A 25569-nucleotide genomic window follows, 5' to 3' on the forward strand; every position below is an offset into this window, starting at 1 on the left:
AGAGAAATGGAGCCCGCGTACTGTATTTGCAGATAAACACCTGGTTCTCCAAAAGAGATCAAAGCAGGTGTAGATAATCCCTTTTGTCATTATTATCTAACAGATGACTCACATTTATTTCTGAGAATTCAGTTTGTTATTTTCTGATTGAATTTTGCACACAGGCTTGATAATTCAAAGGCCGATATGTTAAGATAGGTAGCTTACATGATGCAGGCTAATTAAGAGATTGGGAGAAAGAGAGATTTTAAAAAATCCTTCTGCATAGATACTAGGAGTAATGTACTACAGATCAGTGTGGTTGAGAAGGTTTCGGGTTTTGTACAGGTGATTAGGAAAGAATAGACAGTGAGCATACAGCAAGATTAAAAAAAACCTGAATACATGTGTGAACAAACCAAAATGGCACTGATTGGAATTAAACAGCTTTTTAAAGCACAAAGGTCTGTGTGACTTTTGCCAAGCTAGTTCCAGTTTATGATGAGGTAGCAGATGTAGACACTTGTAGTCGAGGGAATCTCTTCCTCTTCAATACATTTATGTCAACAGCTTATTGGAGAGATGATTGTAATTGTGTAGTTATGGTCTGGGATGGCTAAAGATAATTTAAAGTTAGAAGTACGTACGTTCTTTGCAGTATGAGCTTCATTACCTGTAATTTGGATTCTGGCTTTTTCAAGAGGTGGTGGGAAGGAGGACTTGAGTGGGAAGATTCAAGACTAGTTGACACTGCTTTGACACGTAAGAGCTGTGTGCCCTCTCTTTGAGAAGCCATATCTCAATCCAGCCTTATCTAAACACTATTATCTTGTCTCCAACCTCCAACCAATTTGGATAATGTTGTAGAGAATAAATTGGTGGTTCAGTCAAAGAGGGCCTTAGATGAAGTGGATTATCTAAATCCTTTTTAGTCCAGATTCAGACTGGGCATGGAATCAAAGCAGTAATGATCATTCTGGTTACATGATCTACTTCAGGACCTTGAGGATAACAACTCTCCTTAAAATAGTATTGACCATGTGGGGATCCTTTCCTACTGTCGCACTGGTTCCAGTCAATACTTGGGTAGGGAAGAGGCACAATTTAACCAAGGTACTACAGGGCTCAATTCTCTCTCCTACTACTGGAGCAAATATGTGAAATAACTAGGGATGGCCAACCATCAGTTTGAGGTAAGGTATCATTACATTTTCATACCAGTTTAAGTTGACTTTGGAGATTGTGGTTTTGACCAGAGGAACTGGTGGGGGGGAGCTTAATCGCTCTGTTGCTTTCTGCTCAATACAAATGGTGGATTCAGGTTCCTGTGCTCAGTAGAATATGGGTCTCTTATCAAATGTGAGAAGGAAAAAGCTGTATATTAGTGCTTATTATGGATAAAAACATGTATTGGAAAAGTCTTGAGAGAATGCTTTCTTTACTAGTCATAGAGATCTCTTCAGTTCATTTCAAACTGGCAGATTCTGCTGGAAATTTCTTAACCACTTTCCCCTTACTCTGTCATCACAATATGAAATGTACTTGAATACCGTAGATAGTAATAATAAGGCAAACTAACAAGCAAGTACTAGATCCCATAACACCAGACCCATAACGTCACTGGAAGGCAAAATCACGAAACTGCATCTCACTTATTTTGACAGTCATACAGAGGAATTCATTGGAGAAAGCAATTATGTTCAGAAGAGTTAGCGGTAAAAGGAAACCACTCCGCCAAAGAACATGGTTGCTGGACATCATCAATGCTGACGACAGACAGAGCATAGAGAAACTCAAAGAAATAGTGCAAGATCAGAAGATGTGGAGAGACCTGGTCATAGAATAGCCAGGAGTCGGACACAACTGAATAGATAACCTCATCATAATCATCATCTTCAATAAGGCAAATGAGACAGCAAAATCATATTCCTATCTCCATTACATCCATTCTCATAAAGCCACTCAGAAGTGGCATATTTTGTATAATAATAACTTCTGCTAGTTTAAAATATGTGGATGGTTCCATCTGAAGAAGAGTTAGCTACCCTTACACGCCACAATTACCAGGACCTAATGTGTACCAGAGGAACAAAAGCATGGGTACTTTGTAGATGCTGGATCTTTATTCTGGACTGTGGGAGTCATTAAGAGTTGGGACCAAGGGCGAAATTCAGCAGGTTCCGACAGGTTCTGGAGAACCAGTAGCAGACATTTTGAGTAGTTCGGAGAACCAGCAAATACCGCCTCTGGCTGGCCACAGAGTGGGGTGGGAATATTTTGCAGTATACTTCCCCTGCCACACCCACCAAGCCACTCCCACAGAACTGATAGTAAAAAAAATTGAATTTCACTACTGGTTGGGACATCTATTTATGTGGTTATTGCTTTGATCTTTCAGTAGAGAGCTTTCTCCCTCATGCAGATTGTATTTAAATAAATAGCAGTAAGGAGGCAAATATTACAGGAATTGTAGATTCCTGATTTGGTTTGTTTGCATAAATAGAAAGGAAGAGTCCTCTTCATGTAAACTTCCTGCTTCCCAGGTTTAAAGCTGTTAATATATAAAGGAAAAGAAGAGGATTAGCCTGTTGCCAAATACTTTACAGCTAGTGATATGAAAAGTGAAGTATGCAAATGAAGCCCACGCTTAGATCTGTTGTGTCAACATGAATTAAACCAATATAGGCACTTGATCTGAAGAATTAATTTAAAGAATGACTCTAAAGAGCTACTCTTCTTACTGGTTTGTATGTGGAATAAACTTACTCTTCAGGAAAAGCAGACATGGATGCTTTAGGGCTTTTTTGAAATTGACTCTTAGGCTAAAAAAAATTGCAGTGACACTGTATTATTGTTTAGTCAGTATTTGTGGTGGCTTTAGATTTTCATTGATTCATTTTTGAGGTTGAACAGAGCTCAGTCGCAAAAGTTGTTCTTTCCTGCATAGCCTAACTCATTTCATAGTTTTGTATCTACAGTAAAATAGTAACAGAGTTGGAAGGTACCTTGGAGGTCATCTAGTTCCACCCCCTGCTCGCGCAGGAGACCTGTACTAGGGATTCAAACCACCGAACTGCCGATCTTTCTGATCGACAAGCTCAGTGTCTTAGCCAATACACATTTTCTATATTCTTGACTTACTAGAAGTATGCAAGTTTTGTCAGTGCTGGTAAAGATGGAACAACATTCAAATACAGACACCACAGCTCCTGCTGTTGGAAAACTGATAGTTCTTCCATTAGGAAGAGCGAATTTGATATGGGAAAGAGGCAGAAGCAGCCCCTGCCTTTCTTGAATCACTGCCGTTTTCCATCTGTTGGGGGACAGAGTTGTAAATATTGTGAACCCCCTAAACTAATGTTCCAACCTTAGGTGCACTGGAAGATAACTATCCTCTTACTGGTTGCAGTTCAGTTCACTAATGTGCATGGAGGCATGCCAGCTTACCTGTTGCCAATCTTTGGCACAATAAACATAAGATAAGCAATGATTACAGGAACAGTTCCCAATCATGGTAAGTTCCTGCAATTGTTGAACTATCACTATGGGGAAAGTAAAAAAAAAAGAATTGCCATCCTGCATTAGCAAAATTGGCCGCCATGAAATAAGCTACATTCTCCTACTAACATTACTGTACAGTTTGGATTATATGTAGTTTATTATACGCATTGTATGATTTGGAGCCGAACAACTCGTAGTAAAATAAATTGAAGGTATAATTGCCTCCACCTAAATCTAAAGATATGAGTGATTTGGTAGCAAGAGAGTAATTTTTATAATACAGTGAACCTTTGATCTATTAGTCCTCAGTTTAGCAAGCTTTGATGCAATGGACAAAACCTGTACATGGATCATTTGCCTTTTTATATATGCATAAAGTTCCATTCAGGCTTAATGAGCACTCAGCTTTAACTAATACCTCACAACTGTCTGTTATTGTTTGTATCTTTCCGCTACCGGCCCGAAGTTTAGCCATATGAACAGTTGACCAAGTAGTTTTAAATTTTGGATGAAATTTCTAAGGAAACAGTGGGTTTCAGAGAGGGTATTTGAGGCCAACTCACTTCAAATAGCTGGTCATTGGATTCCGGTAGGAATTACACGGTTGCCAGACTGTACCAGATTATTTAGCAATAAACATTTGAGTTTATAGAACAGGAAAAGCTTCTCAGATTTGACGTGGCTTAGATCAGTTGATTGTTGCAAACAAAAGTGAAGTAATCTGTTGTGTATATGTTTGCACACACATGCGCGCATGCACACGCATACATCCTTACATTTGTTTTTGTGTGTCACATCACACATGCAGATAGGCAAAGAAGATCTGGGAACATATGTGTTTAAATCCTATCCCTTTTCCTCCTGTTTCTTTGAGTCAGTGGTATTTTGGTAATTCTTTTCCTAGTCTTGAAAATTGTAGATAGCTACTCCTTTTTTATATTAATATGTCTGTCTGGCATCACCGATTCCTGCTTCACCAGCAGTAGTCCTCATGGTGGTTATTATTAGACACAGTGATGTGCGGTGAGGTTTATGGCTGGTGAGGCTGGTGACATCATCAGCGTGAGCCGCGGTCCCCTTCATGTTGACTCAGGAAGGAGGGGAATGGGACCACATCAGCCTCCCTCCTGCGCACGTCCCATTCCCCACCTTCCTAAGTCAACATGAAGGGGACCGTGGAGCGTGAGCCGCGGTCCCGCGGAGCGTGAGCCACGGTCCCCTTCATGTTGACTCAGGAGTCAGGAAGGAGGGGAATTTCCCTCCTTCCTGACTCCTGAGTCAACATGAAGGGGATCACAGAGCGCTCCCATTCCCGACCATGTGTGCAGAAGGCTCCTCAGCGCCTTTTCCCTTTTCCCTTTTCCCTTTTTTTTAAATTTTCATGATGAGAGCAGTGAGGCTCTGCCTCCCCTGACCGCACGTCCCTAAAGACAGCCACTAACGTAAGCTGATTGTATTGCATTTAGCTGCAGTGAATAAATGGGGCAGTTTTTGTAGATTTAACCTGTTACATGTTCACTACCTAGGTAGAAATGTCAAGCATCCACAAATGTAATGGATAAGTAGTGTCATTTTATATTTATTTCTGAGGCATTTAAAAAATTAGTGCTTATGAAATTAAATTGACTACCAAGTTCCAGGCAGAATATTTCCATTCAGTAAGAGCAAAATGTTTCTACTAGATCACATATCCAATAAACATTAATGAATTAGACGGTGGGGGGAAATATTTTTTTCTTGTCCCCTGCGAACTATTCAAGTTCTTGCGTTTAGTATAAAGAATGAAAATTGTAATGAGTTAAATGATTACAGCAAAAGAAGAAGGGGATGACAGAGATTGAGGTGGCTGGATGGAGTCACCAAAGCAATAGGCGTGAGCTTAAATGGACTCCAAAGGATGTTAGAAGACAGGAAGGCCTGGAGGAACGTTGTCCATGTGGTTGCGATGGGTTGGACATGACTTCGCAACTAACAACAACAAATGATTACAGTTGACAAGGAAAGAAATGGCTTCATATTTGGCCAAAATTGATCAAAGGACTAATCGCATACTACAGTACTTTTAGGATTTTGACGTTAGTGCAGTCAAATGGAAGATTAGCTGAGATGTATCTTATTGCTTGTTTATCATGTGGAGTAAAAACTTCAGTTTAGTAAAAAAAAAAAAAAAAGCCCAACTGAAGCATTTAACAAATTGAGTTTGACAAACTGCCTCTGTTCATACAGATTTGCATAGCTGATGTTATAACAGCATTGATCTTTTCTCGTTGTTGTTTTTATTATTTGCTAGTGATCATGTAAGGTATGTAATTTCACCTCTTAAATGCATTGCTTTTTCCATGTTAATTTTTCTAGACCAATATTTAAGTATTAAAGAAACATATTAGGGCATAGGCTGATAATGAATACTCCCAATATATTAATCGGTGATACAAAACATCTGGAAAGCATATAATCCAAATTGTAATTGTTGTTAGATTTTGCAGAGCCAAACAAAATAACCCAAACCAAAAAAAAAATACACCGAAGAATCTGAAAAAAATTAAAGTTATGTACAGAATTATTATACTGCAATGTTAGGAAATCAGTAGAGAGCATTTTTGTTTCTCAGTATATAATTGTGAGCAAGATTCAAGATTCTCCCCACATACCATCACACTTCCTCTGACTTCCCTAATCTTTATATTTAAATTTTAATAGAATTTCTCCCCATTTGATAGATGTAGATTTAATTCCCTATTTTTAATATGGAAAAAGTACAGTTCTCTGTTCTTATCCATCAAAAAAATATGCATTAACTCTTTCTCCTCATAATTTTAATTCTAGAAAGATGTTTGTTAGCAGTATTTCAATGTTTATTATGATTCTCATATGAACTAATTAGTCAGGCTATATCAGTTCATGAGATCTTTTGCAAAATAAAGGGTCTGGTTCCTTATATTTTTATATTTTGTCTGTAGGTTGTAGGAACAAGTAGAATGAGTTAATTATCTAATGCTATGTTTTTGTATAATGTAATCATTTAGTGTTTATTTTATTGTGTGTACCTTCTACTCAGAGGGTTGGCATTATTGTTCCTAACAGTGATGGATACAAGCAGATCATGCCCTATGACCTCTACCATCCTCTTCCTCGGTATGTAAACCAAATACTCTATTTAGAAAGTATAAGTAACTGTTTTTTGTGTTTTATTGGCAAGCTAACAGAGTGATGATCATTCACCAGCCACATGTTCTTATTCTGGTGCCTTTTCTGCATTGTTTTCTGATTTTCTTTACAATTCAAGCAAAATACGACTTTCTCTTGTCCTAAATATTCATACAGAATAATTGTTCATGACACAAAAATCAAGGGTTTTTTTTCTCTCCACTGGAAAGTTCACATGAGACTAAGATAAAATTTCATAATCTTCCTCCCTATAACACAGCGCAGATAAATTTGCTAAGTGAACACTTGCATTTTCATTGGATTTATCTGCTTCGTTGCATTTGTAGTCCAGTCAAAAATGCATTTAAGGACATTTTCATAACATTAAGAAGTTATAACATTTATCTCTTTATTAGAACAATCATCTTCATTTCAAATATTTAAAATCAAGATTTCGTGACCCAATTGTGGGAGACCTTAATCTCAGGCTGGTGCTATTGAATACCAGTCCTATCCATAAAGACCATCTTGGTCATTGATTTAATTGTACACAAAAATATAGAGATGGTGTTTATCACTGAAACCTCGGTATGTTAGAAATATGGGCATGATTAAGATATACCTATCTGGATTTCATGGGATGAACCGTGAGCCCCAAAGAAACGACGTCGTGGGATTGTGTATAGGCAGGTCTGGATAATAACTGGAGCCCTGTCCTGTAGGCATTGGTTTCAACCCCCATATATGCAGTGGGGTAAGGGAGAAGCTGGGAATGTTTCTCTTGTACCACCTTTCAACTGTACAGTTGCATCTCTATTCACCTAGCTTCTCTGCCACATAGCATCCCTGCTTGAACCAACTTGGGTTGGTACATTTGTACACATAGAAATGTATATGCTTAGCAGGGGAAAGAGAGGGTGTTATTTCTGATTCCTGCACTAAAGAAACTTTTCAAGATAGGAAATAATAATGTGCTGCATTGATCAAAATACATTAAAATGCTTTCAAATCTTCAGCAGCTGAATCACCAATCTAAGTGAAACCATGTTTGAAATGGAATATGGTTTTTATGGAGTGTCCTATTAATTACTCTAGGATATAGTTTAAGCAATTGCAAATAAACAGGTTTTTTTTCCTGGATAACCTGGCCCCAAGCCATGATGTAGCTCATGGAAGGTGACAACCAGCACCTTGAATTGTACCTGGAATCAGATTAGCAGCTAATGCAGCTCCTGCAGGAGAGATGTCATATGTGCATATCTGCTCAAAACCATGTGAGCTGCTGCATTTTGAACCAATCTGAGCTTCCTGGTACTTTTCAAGGGCAGCCCCATATCAATAGAAAAAATATTTGTAGTTCAGTGTTGAAATGAGGGGTCCTTGGTGTTCTCTGAGCTTGCTTGTTTCCTTGCATACCTTTCATTACCCTAACTAGGTAACTTCATCAGTACTAGTGCTAGTTAATGAAACGTCTACAAGAAAACAAGCAAGCTCAGAGACCATCAAGCAGCCCCATATAAAGAGCATTGCAATAGTCAAGAGAGGAAGTGACTAAAGCATAAGTGACATACATACATACATGCATGCATACATACATACATACATACATGCTTAGATATATACATACAGATTCGCATAGACGCACACATTATACATACATACTACACTACAGCATTTGGAAAATTTACTGGTAACCCTGATCTACAAGGAGAAAGCCTCGGAAATGAAAGTAGCTTAATTTTACCAGGATTGGGTCACTAATAAAGGAAAATGAAGTCCTGAGTATTAACTGGTTCCAGTTTCCAAGATACAGATTCCGGTCAAAATAATTCAAAATTACAAGGGGTGTATGCGATTACGCTCCATAACTTTTCTGCAAAATGTGATATAGCAATGAGAATGGTGCCACACCAATCGTTATAAATTCATCTTTTTATTGATACCAATAGCATAACTCATTTCTTGGTTTTTCATGTAACATTTTCATGCTTTTTGCATGGAAAACTGACAAGCTCTAGCATCAGATTAAACAGTAAGGTTCATCTTTATTCGGCATCGAAACTGCGCTTTTTGGCTTTTCTCTTGTGAACTGTAGTAGGTTCATCCCTGGGGAGATTCCAGCAGTAATTGGCAAACATGGACAGACTCCATTTCCCTTGCTATCTTTTCTCCATGCCTGCAATAACCTGGTGAAATCTCTACTCATGCTCATCACTCACTGCCCCACAGTTCAAAGGGGAATAGTCTAAAAGCAAGTGTAAAAAGTGAATTTTCAATGGCATGTTTGCCCCGTGCTTTATAGGACCTAAGCAAATTTTCCACATGTTTTTCATAGTCATCTGCCTTGCTGTTCTCAAAGTGAAGATAAATTTATACACTTCCATGTGGTACCATTTTCATTGTCGTACTTTGTCGAGAGGTTGTGTGGCATCATGATCATTAGACACCTTCCTCCCATGTAGGCAAATATACTTGCCTGTGTATACATCTTTATTGTGCAATATCTTGAAAACCACCACCATTATCGCCTATTTTCTAATTCATCTAATCAAAATATGTAAAATTAACACATTTTATCTCGAAGGTTGATAATTTCCAAAAATTCGTAGACCAGTGTAATAAAGTATGATAGACCGTTGGATGTGCAAGGGTGGTGGGTTCCTACCGGTTCGGCCAACCTGGTAGTGGTTTGGTGGTCTGGGTCGCTGGAACCAGCAGTGACCCAGGCCTGCCATGCCCCCGAACCAGTTCTCCCGGCGGCGCTGTAGGTGCCGCCATCTTGTTTTTTGCTTCTGTGCATGCGCAGAAGCATTTTTGTTGCATTGCACATGTGCACGCAGCGTGCATTAAGTGCACACACACACGGAAAGCGCACACAACTGAATTGGCAGTAGTGACTGCCGGAACCCACCCCTGTAGGGCGGGGCTTTGCTCCTTCTACTAGGGAAATGCCACTGTAGTCTAAAGTACTTGCAGTTACACAGACCAGATATGGTTGCCTTTCCTCTGAACTGTTATGTTGTTTTGAAGGTGGGAAAGCACCCCGTGGACTGCCTGCTCTTCTTCCTGCGGAGGAGGCATTCAAAGCCGCACGGTCTCTTGCGTGGAAGAAGACATCCAGGGATTGGTCAGCTCTGTGGAGGAGTGGAAGTGCATGTACACTCCCAGGATGCCCATTGTTCAGCCTTGCAATATTTTTGATTGTCCTAAGTGGATGGCTCAGGAATGGTCTCCGGTAATTACGTTCTTTTCATTATTGAACTATATATTTACAGTAACTGAAATAAAGTCATTAAAATGTCTGCATTATGAAAATACTTACAAACCTTTCCGCATTGGTATGCATATATGAGTACAGGAATGGAAAAAAAAGTCTAGTTTAATTAAAGGCTATGCAGGGGAAGCTTGTAGACACGGTCAAACCTTTTAATAATTTAAATATGAAACTGATTCTTTGTAGAAGGGATACTGAGGCAAAACACCATGCAGAAGGTTGTTATGCTACTTTTAGGGGGGGGGGAATGAAGATGTAATGGAGAGCAGAGATACAGTATAGAATACGAGACCTAAATGTTGATATTGAAAAAGATGTGGATAGGTCTTGATTTTGTGTGAACTGTGAAGTCAGTGGAAACTACAATAGAATGGAGGGCACTTCCCTGTATTGTCAAGGCCTTGTCTTCCCTCTCAAGGTTGAGCAAATTGGGAAGATAAAAACTAAATAAAAATAAAAATATTGGATACTATTTAGAAATGCTTCCAAGAGGGAAATATAGAATTGTAATCTTTAAAAGTAATAAAATAATAATAATAAAACTTAAATAGCTGAATTATAAATCATGAAAGTTCACTAATGAAATGATTTTATCATTTATAATGTTCTGCTCTTTGATCAGAAACTAGAGATACTGGATAGCTGCCCCGTTATGATATATAATTCTAAATGACTAAATATAGTAGTGAGGCCAAATAATATAATACTTATAATGATCCCTGATTATTTAAATTTCCAGTTTTACTGATAGTAAAATAATTTTGATAAAAATGTAATGTTTTCTTTTAATAATATCCTTTTACCTATGTATAATTTGGGCCATACTCTAATTCTTTAATATGACAAATAAATATCTGTCTTCATTTTCATTTGGTTTTAATGGTATGCCAAAGTATGACCATGGACCATTCTGAATAAATTATTGTTTCTCAAAATTATAGGATAAGAGGGTCAATTTATTCAGCCATAGTGTACAATAAATTTCAGATGGAATCCCTTAATGTGAATAAGTAGAAATTTACATAATAATTAATAAATTACCAATAGACATTTAGGGTTTTTTTATAGCACACAATCCAACAAATCTAGAGTGGGATTAAGTAGAATTTAATAACCAGGAATATTTCTAATCATAATTTCTTGCAGAACTATGCATGCTTAATTTTGGTTGATTATGTGCCTACCAATGATGTCAGCTGATAACAGCCACTTAGACAGACTGTCTACAGGATGATTTGTCCCCAGCTTGGTCTTTCAGATCTTCCAATGGTGTAGCCATTGCTGCTGTAATCAACTCAATCAACTCATCATTGTTGGTTGATCACTTCTTCTCTTCTTTCTTTCCCAGGATTATAGTATTCTTGGTTTTCTCCTAATATGTCCAAAATATAATAATTTGATCCTGGCCATTTGTGAGAACTCTGTGATTCATTTGTTTGTTTTCAGCCATGCATGATATTCTTGACTCTTCTTCAGTACCAAAGTTAAAAGCATCAGTGCTCTTTCTAGTGTGCTTCTTCAAAGACCAACATTTGCTTCTCTGCAATGTTGCATGGACAACCATTGTCCACACAATTCTGATCTTTGTAGGTGTAGGCACCTCAGAGTATCTGAGCCCTAACCCTAACCCTAACCAAACATTTGGATAGTCCATGATACCATTCAGGTTCTTTTTCTCTTCCACATGGCCAGTTAAGGGGTGGAGCAGCAAACCTATTCATGGTTATTAATAGAAATAATTGATTATGGTTTTCCATTCAGTGCACAGTGACATGCGGCCAGGGTTTGAGGTATCGAGTAGTTCTGTGCATTGATCACCGAGGGATGCATACTGGTGGCTGCAGTCCTAAAACAAAACCGCACATCAAAGAGGAATGCATTGTCCCTACTCCGTGCTACAAGCCAAAAGGTAAATTAACAAGCAGCCTAATCCTGGCAAGCAGTTATTGAAAATAAGTGCATTTTCCCCCAGTGGGAAGATGATTGCACTTTTGGGTTGTGTAGCTGAGAGCTAATGCCTGAGGCTTCTTTTAAGGAGCCAATACTGATTGTCATGCTTTGACAAAAATAGATTTCCTGGCAAGAACTCTAAGCCTATGTAATCACTGTTAAGCTCTACTTGTCTGTAATATGGTATCTTTATGGATGGAACAAAGACAGAGGAAAAGAAAATGCTATTACCACAAAGGAAGTAAGACGGCTAATATATTTTGGTAATAAAATTAGGGACAAATTACTCTTGAGCAGATGTGGATCCACTGATCAAGGGTTTAACTTATAATAGTCCCAAAATTGAATTCAGGCTCTAGTATTCACTTCCTTTCTGAACTAGCGTACCAATCTTTGTCTGAGGATTATTGATACATTAGCCACTATTTTGTTCTGCAAGTAAATTGTTAATTTTTGCCAAGTGCTACTAAAGAGAAAATAGGTTCCCTTGATAAATACCTTTCAGGAATTAATGGTAGCATAAATACCTCATTATAGTCCTGTGTAATGAGAAAACTACAGATTATGGTTATTTAAAGGGCAGGATCCATCTTTGCAGTCAACAATGCAGCTTCCCCCCCCCCCCCCCCCCAGTTGTTCTATTTGGCTTGCAGGTGCTGTACTGGTGATAATTCTTCAGTAAGTGCACTGGTTGAGTAAAATGCAAATAATATAGCATTCTGTAAATTAGTAAAGTCTATAAACAAGTAAAGTTGCCTTGAACCGTGAGATTTAATAATAAATATAGTGTTTAAAAGGGACAAAATATAATGGGAAATAGTCTCTACAAGACATCTTTTTTATAATTCAATGGGGAGGGAAGTAGTGAGATGAATTGTTTCTTGCATCCTTTATTTAACAAACAATTTAGCTTTATTTACAAATAAAAAAATGTTTGTAAATAAGGCTGACAGTGGTACCTAACAGAGGCTTGGTCAGCCTTTTACAGGTTTTTTCATAGACACTAACTGGCTAGTAAGCAGTAGGTTGTGTGAGACTTCAATCTCTATCTCCCAAAAGTGCTTTGGAGCACATGGGAATGCAAACGTAGCACTTTTCTACAACACCTAAAGTGGCTGCATCTTTTAGTGGGATCACAAGAGAGAACAGTATAGAATGTCAGCACTGGCTTATTTGTGTTCTATCTGCAATGGAAATGAAGAATATTCCTCTCAAACAACATGGAGGATCTGGAAGAGCTCAAACCAACAACATAATTACGGACTCGAGCTACTAATATTCAAAGACATTTCAATCTAGGATAGGGGTGTCAAACTCAAGCCCGGAGGCCAGATCCAGCCCACAGGGTGCTTAGATCTTGTCCATGGAGCTGCCCTGAAAATAGCGAAGGACTGGCCCGCAGTGCCTCTGCCAGTGTAAATGGAGCTTGGGAGCACGTTTTCTCTGGCAGAGCGCTAAGGTCACCACAGGCACACTCGTGACACTGAGCTGGCCATGCCCTCCCTGGCCACCCCTACTCTGCTCTCCCGAGGTCAAACACAACCCTGATGCAGCCCTCAATAAAATCAAGTTTAACACCCTTGATCTAGGGCTACCTATCTGCTTCTGTAGGGAACCTGTGGTAGGTTTGTTCAATTACAGGTTGAATCTTCTCTAACGAAGAGAAGGACTAGGGGTGATGTGAATACTTGAGGTGCTGTCACAGAGAAAAGGGAATCAGCCTATTCTCCCAAAGCACCCGAGGGCAAGACAAAAAGTAATGGGTGAAAGATCATTAAAGAGAGATCCAACCTAGGACTAGAGAGAAATTTCCTGACTGTGGGAACAATTAGTCAGTGGAATAGTTTGCCTCAGGGAGTTTTGGGTGCTCCGTCACTGGAGGTTTTCAAGAAGAGACTGGGCAGTCACTTGTCCAGAATTGAATAGGCTTTCCTTTTCCAATTCTTTATTTTATTTTATTTATTTATTTTATTTATTGGATTTGTCAACCGCTCCCTCTCCCCAAAGGGACTCGGGGCGGTGTACAGACAGAATAAAAACATTATATACAACAATTACAAAACCCCATAAAAACAAATTAAACACAAGTCTGTACAATAGTGCAAAAATTAATTAGTGATTAAAACCAAATTAAAATACCCCAAAATTTAAAATAACTGGCCAGGAAAGTCAAGGGATTAGATCATGATTGTGATTGGGCCAGGCCAGCTAATTGGAAAAGGTGGGTCTTGAGTTTCTTACGGAAGGAGCGGAGATCAGTAATGATTCTAATATCAGGGGGGAGGTCGTTCCAGAGGGTCGGGCCCATCACAGAGAAGGCCCTACTCCTGGGCGCCGCCTGCCGGCATTGTTTGGCGGACGGCACCCGGAGGAGTCCCTCTCTGTGAGAGCGAATTGGTCGCAGGGATGTATGGGGTAGGATGCGATCCCGCAAATTTGTTGGGTAAGATGGGAAAGAGACCTCATACATAACAATAAATAGCTTGGCTACTTCCATAATGCAAATGTAGATTTCTACAAAAGATTTATCCAGGATATAAAGTATGCAAATATATTTATTTATTACATTTTTGCTCAGTCACCTCAATTCAAACACTAACGCACGGGTGTCAAACTCGCTGCGTCACGTTGCTGTCATGTACATTTCATGACGTTTTTCCCATTCACGGAGCTGGGGAGGGCATCGCCTGGGCGTGACGCATCCAGCCCGCAGGATGCCAGTTTGAGACCCCCTGCACGGCAAGTAAAGCAAGGATATAGAAGCTTTGACTCAAAGGTCTAATCAGACCTTAAAGGCTGACTAGTCTGATCAACCAGAGTCCCATCTCTCCTCTAATTCCACCATCTCCATTGCTCGGCTGGGCCTAACAAATACTCTTAGAACACTCCGCCTTTCTCTCTCAAAAGAGAAGTATAAGCCATGCAAGAAGCATGTTGCTCCTTTGTTTCCTAATAGGAATCTTGCTTTACAGAGCCAGGCCAAACCAATTTGCCTAGCACCTATCCTCCATGTTTTTCTATATAGACAAGAATTGTAGCTCCCTATGTCCTTTTCCATGTACAAGCACGCTTAAGTGATGTGGTCTCAGTTTATTTTGTTCAATGAAGTTCAACTAAATTCAGGGCCCTGATCCTGCACTAAAGAGAAGTATGCCTTTAGTCTAAAGTTGATGGTTTTTACTTCAGACTGGTTTTTTTTTAATCGTATATTTAATTTCACTTTGAAAGACCCTTCATGGCAGATTTAAAGGGGACGTGCAGTATGATAGGAAGGAAAGTTCAGAAGTGTTTCTGGATACGTGTCATATTCTGCATAGTCTCTAAAGCTCAAATTCTAATATTAAAGATTATTCAATGTCAATTGAATTTATTGTATTGAGCCCTCTAATAAATGTATTGAGTGCTCTAATAAATTAGTTCAGCTACACTTAATCCTTAAGTCAATCTTGCTAGGAAAGTTATTGTTTGAATAGCTTAAATGAAATATGATTTAGTAATGTCAAAGGAAAAAAACAAAAGTTTATAATAAAATATTTACAGCATGATATTCATATGGCTTTTACAAATACTACAAGAGACCATTAGCCCCCTGCATTCAGATGATTTCATATTGCTTTAAGAGAGTGACTATCAATTTGCTATGGATTGATTTTCATAACTTTTTCCTTTGACCCCAAAGGGCCAGTGCCGCTCCATAGTTTAATACAGATTTCTGTTCCCATGAGAACACAATTTGGCTCCTCAACTGAGTATTTTATCAAATGTTTTTAATGTGTTTCTCTGATACTGATCTTGGAGGGGAAAGATAGAGAATGGTGCTGCTTTCTCTCAAAAATGACAGTAAAACTATTCAGCTCAGTCTTTGAATCCACAATGTTGATGAACTGATAAACTCTGAGTAGAAGGGCATCACCAAACTATTTTAGTTTTCTCTTTATTGAACCATCATTCATCACATCTGCATTTTCTTCTATGTCATAATAAGCTATCAAAGTGGAACATAGCAGGACCCTTTTTATGGACTGTAAGAATTATTACCACTTTTCTCTCCCCCTCCCCCCCCCCCACTTTGGGCCAAGCAGTGCTGAACTGCATAGGCCTACTAACTTGGAATCACTCTGTACGCTTCAAAGAAAAGTACTCTTGTATTACTATCAGTAATAATAATCATCTTCTCCATTCTGGAGGTTTCCATAGTATTAGACAAATATGAAAAGAAAGAAAAAACCCTCATCTTTTACACTGAAAAATGTATGGGCAGTGCGAAGCTTATACATGTCTTTGACAGAACTGTGTCAAACAGAATAAACCAAGATAGGAAGATATATTTTGGCTCATAGGCAACCCCTCCATGCTTTTCCTTTTTACACAATCCCGTCAGTTTTGAATTAAGCATGGGTGTCTATCTTTTGCAGCAGGAAATCTACCATTAACTAAAATTTGCCTATGTTTTGAAGTTGGTTTAACATCTTGACCTTTTCTAAAATTATTAACCATGCTTTTCTGATTTAGATGAAATAAGAAACTACAGTTAATTGAAGTAGTACTCGCTTTCCCCTCTCTCTTATAGAAGCAGAGCAAAGGGCAGTATGCATAGCCAGAAGGCTCATTCATATCTCATCTTATTAAATTTAGTCTGATTGTGTGAAATAACATTTCAGGAAGCTTTATACTGTGCAAGCATTGTCTAGGTGCACTAACAATTGGATTGGCAGATACTTAGTAAACATGGAATAAAAGCAAAGTAATTCCTCTTTAGATAAGTTACAAAAGAGGATTATATTTTTTTTAAGTACATTATTTTTGCATGCTTCCTATTTTCCTATGATTGTTTTTCTAGAAAAACTTCCTATTGAAGCTAAATTGCCGTGGTATAAGCAAGCACAGGAATTGGAAGAGGGAACGGCAGTTTCTGAAGAACCAACGTAAGTTTTAAAACATTATCTGCTGAAATCATTACACTTGAGGATCCAAGCAGCACATTACAATTATATATGATGTATGAATTACAATGTGAAATAGACTTAAATCTGCCTGGAGCTGAGGTATTTTTTTATGGATTTCAAAACACTGAACTACCCAATTTGTGTTGCATTTGCCGATGTATACTGTCTATGAAGAATTAAATCACAATCAATATGGTATAGTTTTGTGCCTTTATGGTTAATTCATGGAAGTATGGTCTTTAGGGGTCTTTACTCTTGTAGCGGCTTATTTTTTTCATTTATAATTAATGTACTTCTTCTAAATGTTGATGTCTTATTTTGATTTAGTTGCTTGAATAGTACAGTACAAATAAAGAAGAATATTTGTAGCTCAGGATTGAAATGAGGGGTCCTTGGTGCTCTGCGAGCTTTACTTGCAGACATTTTATTGCCCAAACTAGATAACACTGATGATGTTGCCTATTTTTGGCAATGAAACATCTGCAAGGAAACAACCAAGCTGAGAGAGCACCAAAGACCCCTCAGTAAAGTACAAACTACCCATGTGCCCATATGCTTTAAATTTCATGTTAGATTAAAATCATTCATGTAACTCAACTTGATACTACAAAAAAATCTCTTTGTGGCCTACGAATAGCTGATTTAGGTGTTACATTTGGGCATGAGGAATTTCATCTTCAAGCATACAGTTTAAAAAATTCAAGAATTGCATTGTGGCTTTCTCTGAACTCATATAGTTATTCACCAGACAGCCATCATTCTTTTATTTCCAATGTTCAGCTGAAAGTCTCAATGCTTAATATAGCAAAATGGCACCATAGCAAGTGTAAGAAGGGAAATTTGGGGAAACTGTGAGTTCAAGGGCTTACGGTAATTTAGCCAAGTGGGAATCAGGGATTCTCAGGTCAGACAGAACCATTATGTAAACATGGAGGGAATGTTTCCATCTCTCAAGGCCAAAAAAAGCACAACCCAAAGTCTACTGACTCGAAAGGACAAGTGGGGAAAAAAAGTCTAGGACAGAGTTCAGGAAAGTAAATATCTATTGATATGCTAGGTGAAATTAGGACAACTAGATTTGATTTCAAGGGGTGGGGAGAAACTAAGGGAAAAAGACACTTTTTCCTGGAAAAAAAAAGTTTAATAACTTTTTCAAGGTCTTCTTTTCATGGTATTTTTGATAATGTTGCAAGACCATGAAGGTAGCAAATTGTCTTCAATTCTTTAAGGAACAACTCAGAAAAAAAATCCAAAGCACAGGATTGCAAGCAGATAGGAGTGACTATTGAATGTATTTTTAAAGATCATTTTCTACCTTTCAACTCATATGTACATATGGATTTGATTCACTTTTCATTTTCTTCTAGCGGAAGATCTTTCGGATAATCAGAACACTACATTTCACTTTGCAAAATGATGACATTTTAGATCTGGAATATATCTCTGTATATTATGCTGCTCAGTGTTTATGCACACATCCCCTGCTAAATCTTTCATGTGTGCTTGATCTTTTACTGCACCATTGCTACATTTCCACTCATGCCAAAACAAGTTATTTTCCAAAGATACCTATTAAAAAAAACTCTTTTTCCTACACACAACTTGATATACCATAAATACCAGAGCATTTCATTTCTCTGTTGTGACCCTGTGAGTTTGCCATGACTAAAAAAGCATTTCTTTATTTGCTCGTTTTATAATAATGCTTTGTCGAAATAGCATTACTTGCACACACATACACGCATGTCACACACATACAGTGTTGTGAATCATGATGAATCTAATCCCTATAACTTTGTCTCCATATGGTTACAATAATATGGAGAGGGAGTCAATCGGTTAAGCCTTTCCAGGAGAAATTTCCATTAGTCTGGCAAAAGTCACCTTGTGTGAAGAGTTCCTGTTGTTCAGAGTCTCATCCCTGCTTTGGACAACTCTGAGATTCTTCAGAAAGTGAGAATGAGAGAAGTTGCAGGAAGAAAGTTTTTTTTCCTGACTATTACAGGTCACAACTGAGCCATCAGAGTTAAAAGCATCTGATAATACAACTCGTAAATCTGTCTGGGGCAGTTTTAAAACCAATGAGGCTGTGTCTTCCATTACTATACTAGGAAACAATTTCGGAATTTCTTTCTTTGGAATATTGGAAAACTCCCCCCTCCCATCTGTATTTTAAGTGTGTCACTAGGGCTCTCTAAAATTAAAAGAATTTTAAAATAGTTGTCCAATCTCTATATACTGCCAGTGAAGAAGATCCCCTGACTCTATCTCTTCCATCTTCAAAGCTTGTTTTGCCACGGGCATCCATGGGATCAGGAAAAGAGGGGAATTGCCAATATATATGTGATGATGTCATCATGCAAATACCACAACTTATATACTCGTATCAGATGCTGTGACACAAGTACATAATCGTAGCATGTGTTATATCACCACAGTCATGCTGAGTCTCGAGAATTTTTTTCTATATTTAGCAAAAAAAAAAGCCTGCTTTTTTTTTTAACCAACTGTAAAATATAGATGTATACACCATTTCATTTTTTAAATCTTTTTACAGCATAATGACTTGTACTACGTGGGTCATGCTTTTGGAGATGTGCGGTCACTTGTATGACCTACATATTCATTGACTGCAGTTTCACAAAAGTCATGTCTGGCTGGTACCATGCATGCTGAGGAAACTCCTCTAACTTTGAAATTATATTCCATGGCAGTTTAAATTTCCTGCCCAGCATATTTTCTTTTCTGGCACAGATACAGATCCTATCGGGCTTTTCCTAGAGACAGAGGACAGACCATAAAGCTCTTGATAGTGCCCCTTTGTTGGAATGTCTGAAAGGATGTCAGAAAATCAAGATGGCGGCCATACCAGTGCTGTCAAAGCCACACACACCCTTTATAATGCCTATCATCATCTTCATTTAATGACCCCATAATCCTTTGCGAGGTGAAGTCTAGGCAACTGAATGGAGCTAGCGGAGAGAGAGTTTTGATGGCCGGGTGCCCTTCCTGTCATGAGTGTGGAATTTTGTTCAGTGGATATATTCTCAGTATGTCCAGAGAGAGAAATATGTGCCTCTACCTAGGATCGAACTCACAGCCTCCTGATTGTAAGGCGAGAACTCCACCTCCAGGCCACTGCACCACTCCACTCCACTCCACCCCTTTATAATGCCTGTGATGCCTGCAAAATGGAGCAGTGCTTCATTCTTGTACTTGCAGCTGTCGTCTTGACTGTTTTTAAAATTACTTTAAAAAGTGGAATACAAACAACTATTTAATAGCAGAAAAAAGACAGTAGTGGTTATCCAATGAGAAAAGAATCTATAAACATTGATAGTGATTAAATAAACATAATTAAATGTGAAGGGTTAAAGAAAGAAGGGGGGAAAATCCACATAACAATGCATTTATTATCAAAATAGAATTCACTCAGTTATTAAACTTACCATTTATTTATTTATTTATTTATTTATTAAATTTACATACTGCTCATCTCACTGTCATGCAACTCTGGGTGGCTTGCAATTTGATGAAACAATATCATAAAGATTAAAACAGTAGAACAATAAATATAAAAAATCACTAAAATGAGCAAAAATAATAGCTAAGATGGGAGGGATATACAATGGAGAGGAGGTGAGATCTTTAAATATAAACCCCATGGGTTTATATTAGAAATATACTGCTTCATCAGTTTAGTAAAAGTAAAGGTAAACGTTCCCCTCACATATATGTGCTAGTCACTCCTGAATCTAGGGGGCGGTGCTCACCTCCGTTTCAAAGCCAAAGAGCCAGTGCTGTCCAAAGATGTCTCCGTGGTCATGTGGCTGGCATGACTAAATGTCAAAGGCGCACGGAACTCCTTCCCATCAACGGTGGTCCCTATTTTTTCTACTTGCATTTTTACATGCTTTCAAACTGCTAGGTTGGTAGAAGTTGGGACAAGTAACGGGAGCTCACTCCATTACACGGCACTAGGGATTCGAACCGCCAAACTGCCAACCTTTCTGATTGACAAGCTCAGCGTCACTGAGCCACCACTCAATGAATATTTTAAAAAATGGATTTTAAAAAATGGATTTTAAAAAATGGATAACACACCTCTCCAGAAGCCATCCCTTATTATAAGTAGAGTAACTTCTATTCCATGCCATTATGTAATATTATCTTCTTTGCTGAGTCCCAAGCTTATGAGAGCCCAAGCTCTTTATAAAATGATAAAATTTCATGTATTAGGAATATAAAACATAACATGTGTATCTTTAATTATGACATATCTTTCTGAAATTTTATGAATAAATGCAATAATTTGAAAGCAAAGCAAAGCTATTGCTGGGAGAACCAAATAATTTATGTTGAAGAACTTTTTCATTTCTTACAACTTCAGCACAAAGGAACCTTAATGTCCAACTTTTTAAACCATTCCTTGAAAGTCTTTAAAGCAAGCATTATAAATCAACCAATTTAAGGTATTCTTTATTTGGCCCAGGTGTCCCAATAGAAGATCTTCCTTGCTATTCAGAGCTTGTTATTTCTTCATTTTGAGATAGCATTACATCAGAAATCAATATAGCTCAATCTGAGAACCTAAAAGGGAAATATCGCCCATCTATCTGTTCAGGATTTTAGCAGAATGCATAAAGGCATCCAGCCTTCTTTCTTTCTTATCTGGGGTAGCTTGAGATGACAAAGGGTGAGGCATCTTCTCCATTTTGGCAGGGCATCGTAGTAAAATAATGATGGAAGAGAATATTTGTAGCTCAAGGTTGAACTGTAGGGTCCTTGGTGCTCACCGAGCTTTCTTGCAGACATTTCATTACCAAACTAGGAAACATCATCAAGGACCTCACATTAAAATATTGCTATGCTTAAGTTTTAAGACTAAAGCTATGGCATAAATGACTCCTCATTCATCTATAAATACTTTCTTTCTATCCATCATCGGACATTGGTGATCATGTTGACAATCCTATTTTTGTCAACAGCCACATGAAAAAGTGCTGCTGAATTTTGTCCAAACCAATCCTTTATGTTTTGAAACCATGATGTTCTTCTTCTGCCTGGACCTCGTTTGCCTTCAGTCTTTCCCTGGATGATTAAGTGAAGGATGCCATATCTTTTCTGAGTGTCGCATCACATGTCCCAAATATTCTAACTTTCGCTTTTTAATGGCCTTGATGATTTCCCTTGGCTTTCCCAGGCGGCTTATCACCTCCTCATTTGTTATTTTGTCAACCCAGCTTATACGTAACAGCCGTCTGTAAACCCACATTTCAAATGCTTCTAGTTTCTTCAAGTGGTTTTTTGTCAGAGACCAACTCTCTACTCTGTAGAGCAGGATAGAAAAAAGATGTAATATCTGACAAGCCTGATTTTCGGTCTTAGGCTTATGTCGTGACAGGAAAGGACCCTTTTCATTTAAAGAATGCTGTTCAAGCTTTCTCTATCCTTGTCTTTACTTCACTGATCATGTCCCGGCTTTCATGTAAATTAAAACCAAGGTACATGATCTATCAATAAAAGTAAGTTTATCCACGGGATTGGAGCAAAGTAAAGAGAGGCAACTGCTTCAGCAACCATTAAAAATAGAATCCCACATCATAATCCTGGCTAACCCATGCATTGCCACTGACTATAAAAGTATCCTTTATTAGTCTGCCTTCATTGCTGAAGACTGAAAGATAAACTAGGCCTCTGAAGTACAGGTAGTCCTCCACCAGTGACGTGCAGGCAGGGGAGGCAGAGCCTCACCGCTCTCATCATGAAAATAAAAAAAAATACTCCAGGAAGCCGCGAAAGTGGCTGGGAGAGGCACGCGGCTTGGTTTAGCCTCCCTGGACATCTCAGCAGTAGCCCCAAGTGTGCCGCTCACCATTTTTTGCATCGGGCGAGCCCGGGATCCTTGCAAGGGGAATGGGACCACGTGTGCAGGAGGCTCCTCAGCTCCAACCTCATTAGGCGCAGTCGCGGTCCCCTTCATGTTGGCTCAGGAAGGAGGGGAATGGGACCACGTGTCCAGGGGAAGGGGATCACGGCTGTGCTTATCTGAGGCTCTGCGATGATGTTAGCTAGGCATTTTTTGCATCGGGAAAGCCCGGGATCCTTGCAAGGGGAATGGGACCATGTGTGCAGGCGGCTCCTCAGCGCACAGCCTCAGATTAGCACAGCCACAATCCCCTTCCCCTGCACACGTCCCATTCCCCTCCTTCCTAAGCCAACATGGCTGCGCTGATCTGAGGCTGTGCGCTGAGGAGCCGCCTGCACACGTGGTCCCATTCCCCTTGCAAGGATCCCGGGCTTGCCCGATGCAAAAAATGCCTAGCTAACATCATCAGTGCTAGAAGGGGGGGGGGGAGGAGGAGAAAGGAGAAGTTTCTCTTCTCAGAAATGTCTTCTCAGTGGAGCTGCTGCAGCCTGTCTGTCCCTTTCTGACATTTCTGAGAAGAGAAACTTCTCCGTTTGGGCTGCGCCCGTGCAATCGGAGCAACCACGCAGTTTGATGATGTCACCAGCCTCACCAGTCATAAACCTCACCGCACGTCACTGTCCTCCACTTAACAACAGTTTGTTTAGTGACCATTCAAAGCTACAGTGGCACTGAAAAAAATGACTTATGATTGTTTTTCACACTTACGACCTTTTCAATATACCCATGGTCAGGTGATCGAAATTCAGATGCTTGGCAACTGGTTCGTATTTATGATAGTCGAAGTGTCCTGGGGTTCTGTGATCCCCTTTTGCGACCTTCTGACAAGCAAAGTCAAGGGGGAAGCCAGGTTCACTTCACAACCGTGTTACTAATTTAACAACTGCAGTCATTCACTTAATAACTGTGACAAGAAAGGTTGTAAAATGGGGCAAGCTCACTTAACAAATGTTTCACTTAGCAACTGAAATGTTGGGCTTAATTGTGGTCGTAGGTCAAGGACTACCTGAACATGCTGCTCACATAAAATGGTCAATTTCCTCCTACACAGGACCCAGGAATCATGAAATGTGCATACCTGCTGGTCTATATCTACTAGAATTAAACAAGTGCAAATGTGAACTTTCTTTAGCTTTAAGAAATTTATGCTGCAGTAATAAGTTACAGTTCCTTTGAAAAATAGATCCATGGCATCTTTGAAGCAAGAGAAATATTTTCATGTCATCAAAAGTAACTCTGACACCAAAAAGCTGGCATGGCAGGCATAAAACCTCGAGTTGTTATGAAAATGGGCCAAAGTACTTCTCGGGAGAATAATTATGCATGCATATTTTTATAAGTAAGAGTATAAATATTAAGTTCAAGTTATTCTTTCTTTTGTATATTTCCTATGTGCCTTCATTTATAACAGAGGTTCCGGATTGACAATTGAATCTATATTTATTTTCATTTGGCAGTCTGGTTTATGAGTTCTTGCCACTTGTTCTCCATTATTAAACTGTTTTTCTAATTCTGTATTTAGCAAACTAATTACCCTTCAACATGCAATGGGAATTTAGCACTGTCAACATATGTCAAATAGAGACCATATTGCTTACATTGGAAAAAGGATTATTTGAATCCTACCCTTATTTCAGCCGGAGAACGTGCAGAATAAGTTAGTTCTGCATGCTGAAAATAAATGCAGACATTCTGTTACTAAAGTTACCAGGGGACCTTGGGTGCTTTAGATGTTGGTTTCTGATTCTGACCAGCCCCAATCTCAGTCTCCCATGATGGGAGCTGCAGACAAGCAACATCTGGCGGCAACAGATGCCAGCTGGAGTCCCATCCCTTTGTAGGAAGGGAAACATTGTCTTGTCATATCTCCAGGAATACTGTATGCTTATCCAACATGTCACAGTCAGTTAGAAACCAGAAATTTTAGTCTCCCTTTCTGATGTTAGGGTAGCCTCTTTCCTTCATCCTGGCTGTAAAAAAAATATCAAGCTAACTTTAATGTTTGAACAAACCTGTTTAAGAACATGCTAAAATGGTGTAGCTACAAAGAAGATAATTCTAATGGTTAGAGCTCCTCATTGTGCAGCTAGGAAATGGAAAATTGGTGCCAACAAAAAGTTTTCTTCAGTAACTTAACTGCACAGTAGGGGACAATTTAATCTTAAACTGCATCCTTCCTAGTGTGCTGTGATGAAATATTTAATTTTTCACTGCATTAATTTTCAAAAATCTGTACCCTAAATAGTCGTCAAACACATCACTGGAAAGGAAAATGATTACTAGCTGTTTTTAGTTTATATGTAAACTATTTTATTGCACAGTTCTAAACTCATAAAAGCAGTGCAACTCCTAAAACCTTACCTGACTGGGTCCTGCCGTATACCAATTTAGATCTTCCACTGTTTACAGAAATATAAAAGAAGTTTGCTCATACCCATAATGCAATGCATGCACAACACCCCCATGCTCCGGCCCTGCACATGTGTATGTGACACCCCTGCGCTCCTCCTCTCGTGCATGTGCATGCGACCCCTCTCGCCCCTTTTTGGGCCTAACAGGCCTCTCTGAAGCCTCCTGGGACCAAAAATGGGCCATGGGGAGCATATCGCACCGTCCCAGTGCCCTGTTTTGGGCCTAGCAGGCCTCTCTGAAGCCTCCTGGGACAAAAAGCCATTGGGGGGAGGCGTGTTTGACTTCTCCATTCTCCTTGTCATTCTTTGCTCTTAATTTTAAAATTGTAGAGAATTTAAAAGTTAATGCTTCTTTTCCCTATAAACTAAGATAGATACTCTCACAGTATCTATTTAAAAAGCAGAGGCTATTATACTATTTATTTATTCATG

The 25569-nt window shown here is 38.9% G+C and overlaps 1 protein-coding gene across 2 annotated transcripts in view; it reads left to right on the forward strand.

Annotated features, from left to right (window-relative positions):
• LOC309387749 (ADAMTS-like protein 1) overlaps positions 1–25569 on the forward strand; it is a 267422-nt gene that overhangs the window by 138476 nt on the left and 103377 nt on the right. For both annotated transcript variants that reach the window (XM_081944501.1, XM_081944502.1), the window contains 4 exons: positions 6565–6615; positions 9658–9862; positions 11663–11810; positions 16692–16776. In XM_081944501.1, the coding sequence (XP_081800627.1) occupies positions 6565–6615; positions 9658–9862; positions 11663–11810; positions 16692–16776 (489 nt within the window). The remainder of the gene's footprint in view (positions 1–6564; positions 6616–9657; positions 9863–11662; positions 11811–16691; positions 16777–25569) is intronic.

This window comes from Natrix helvetica (assembly GCF_964273705.1).
Source record: "Natrix helvetica genome assembly, chromosome: 2".
Classification (NCBI taxonomy): domain Eukaryota; kingdom Metazoa; phylum Chordata; class Lepidosauria; order Squamata; family Natricidae; genus Natrix; species Natrix helvetica.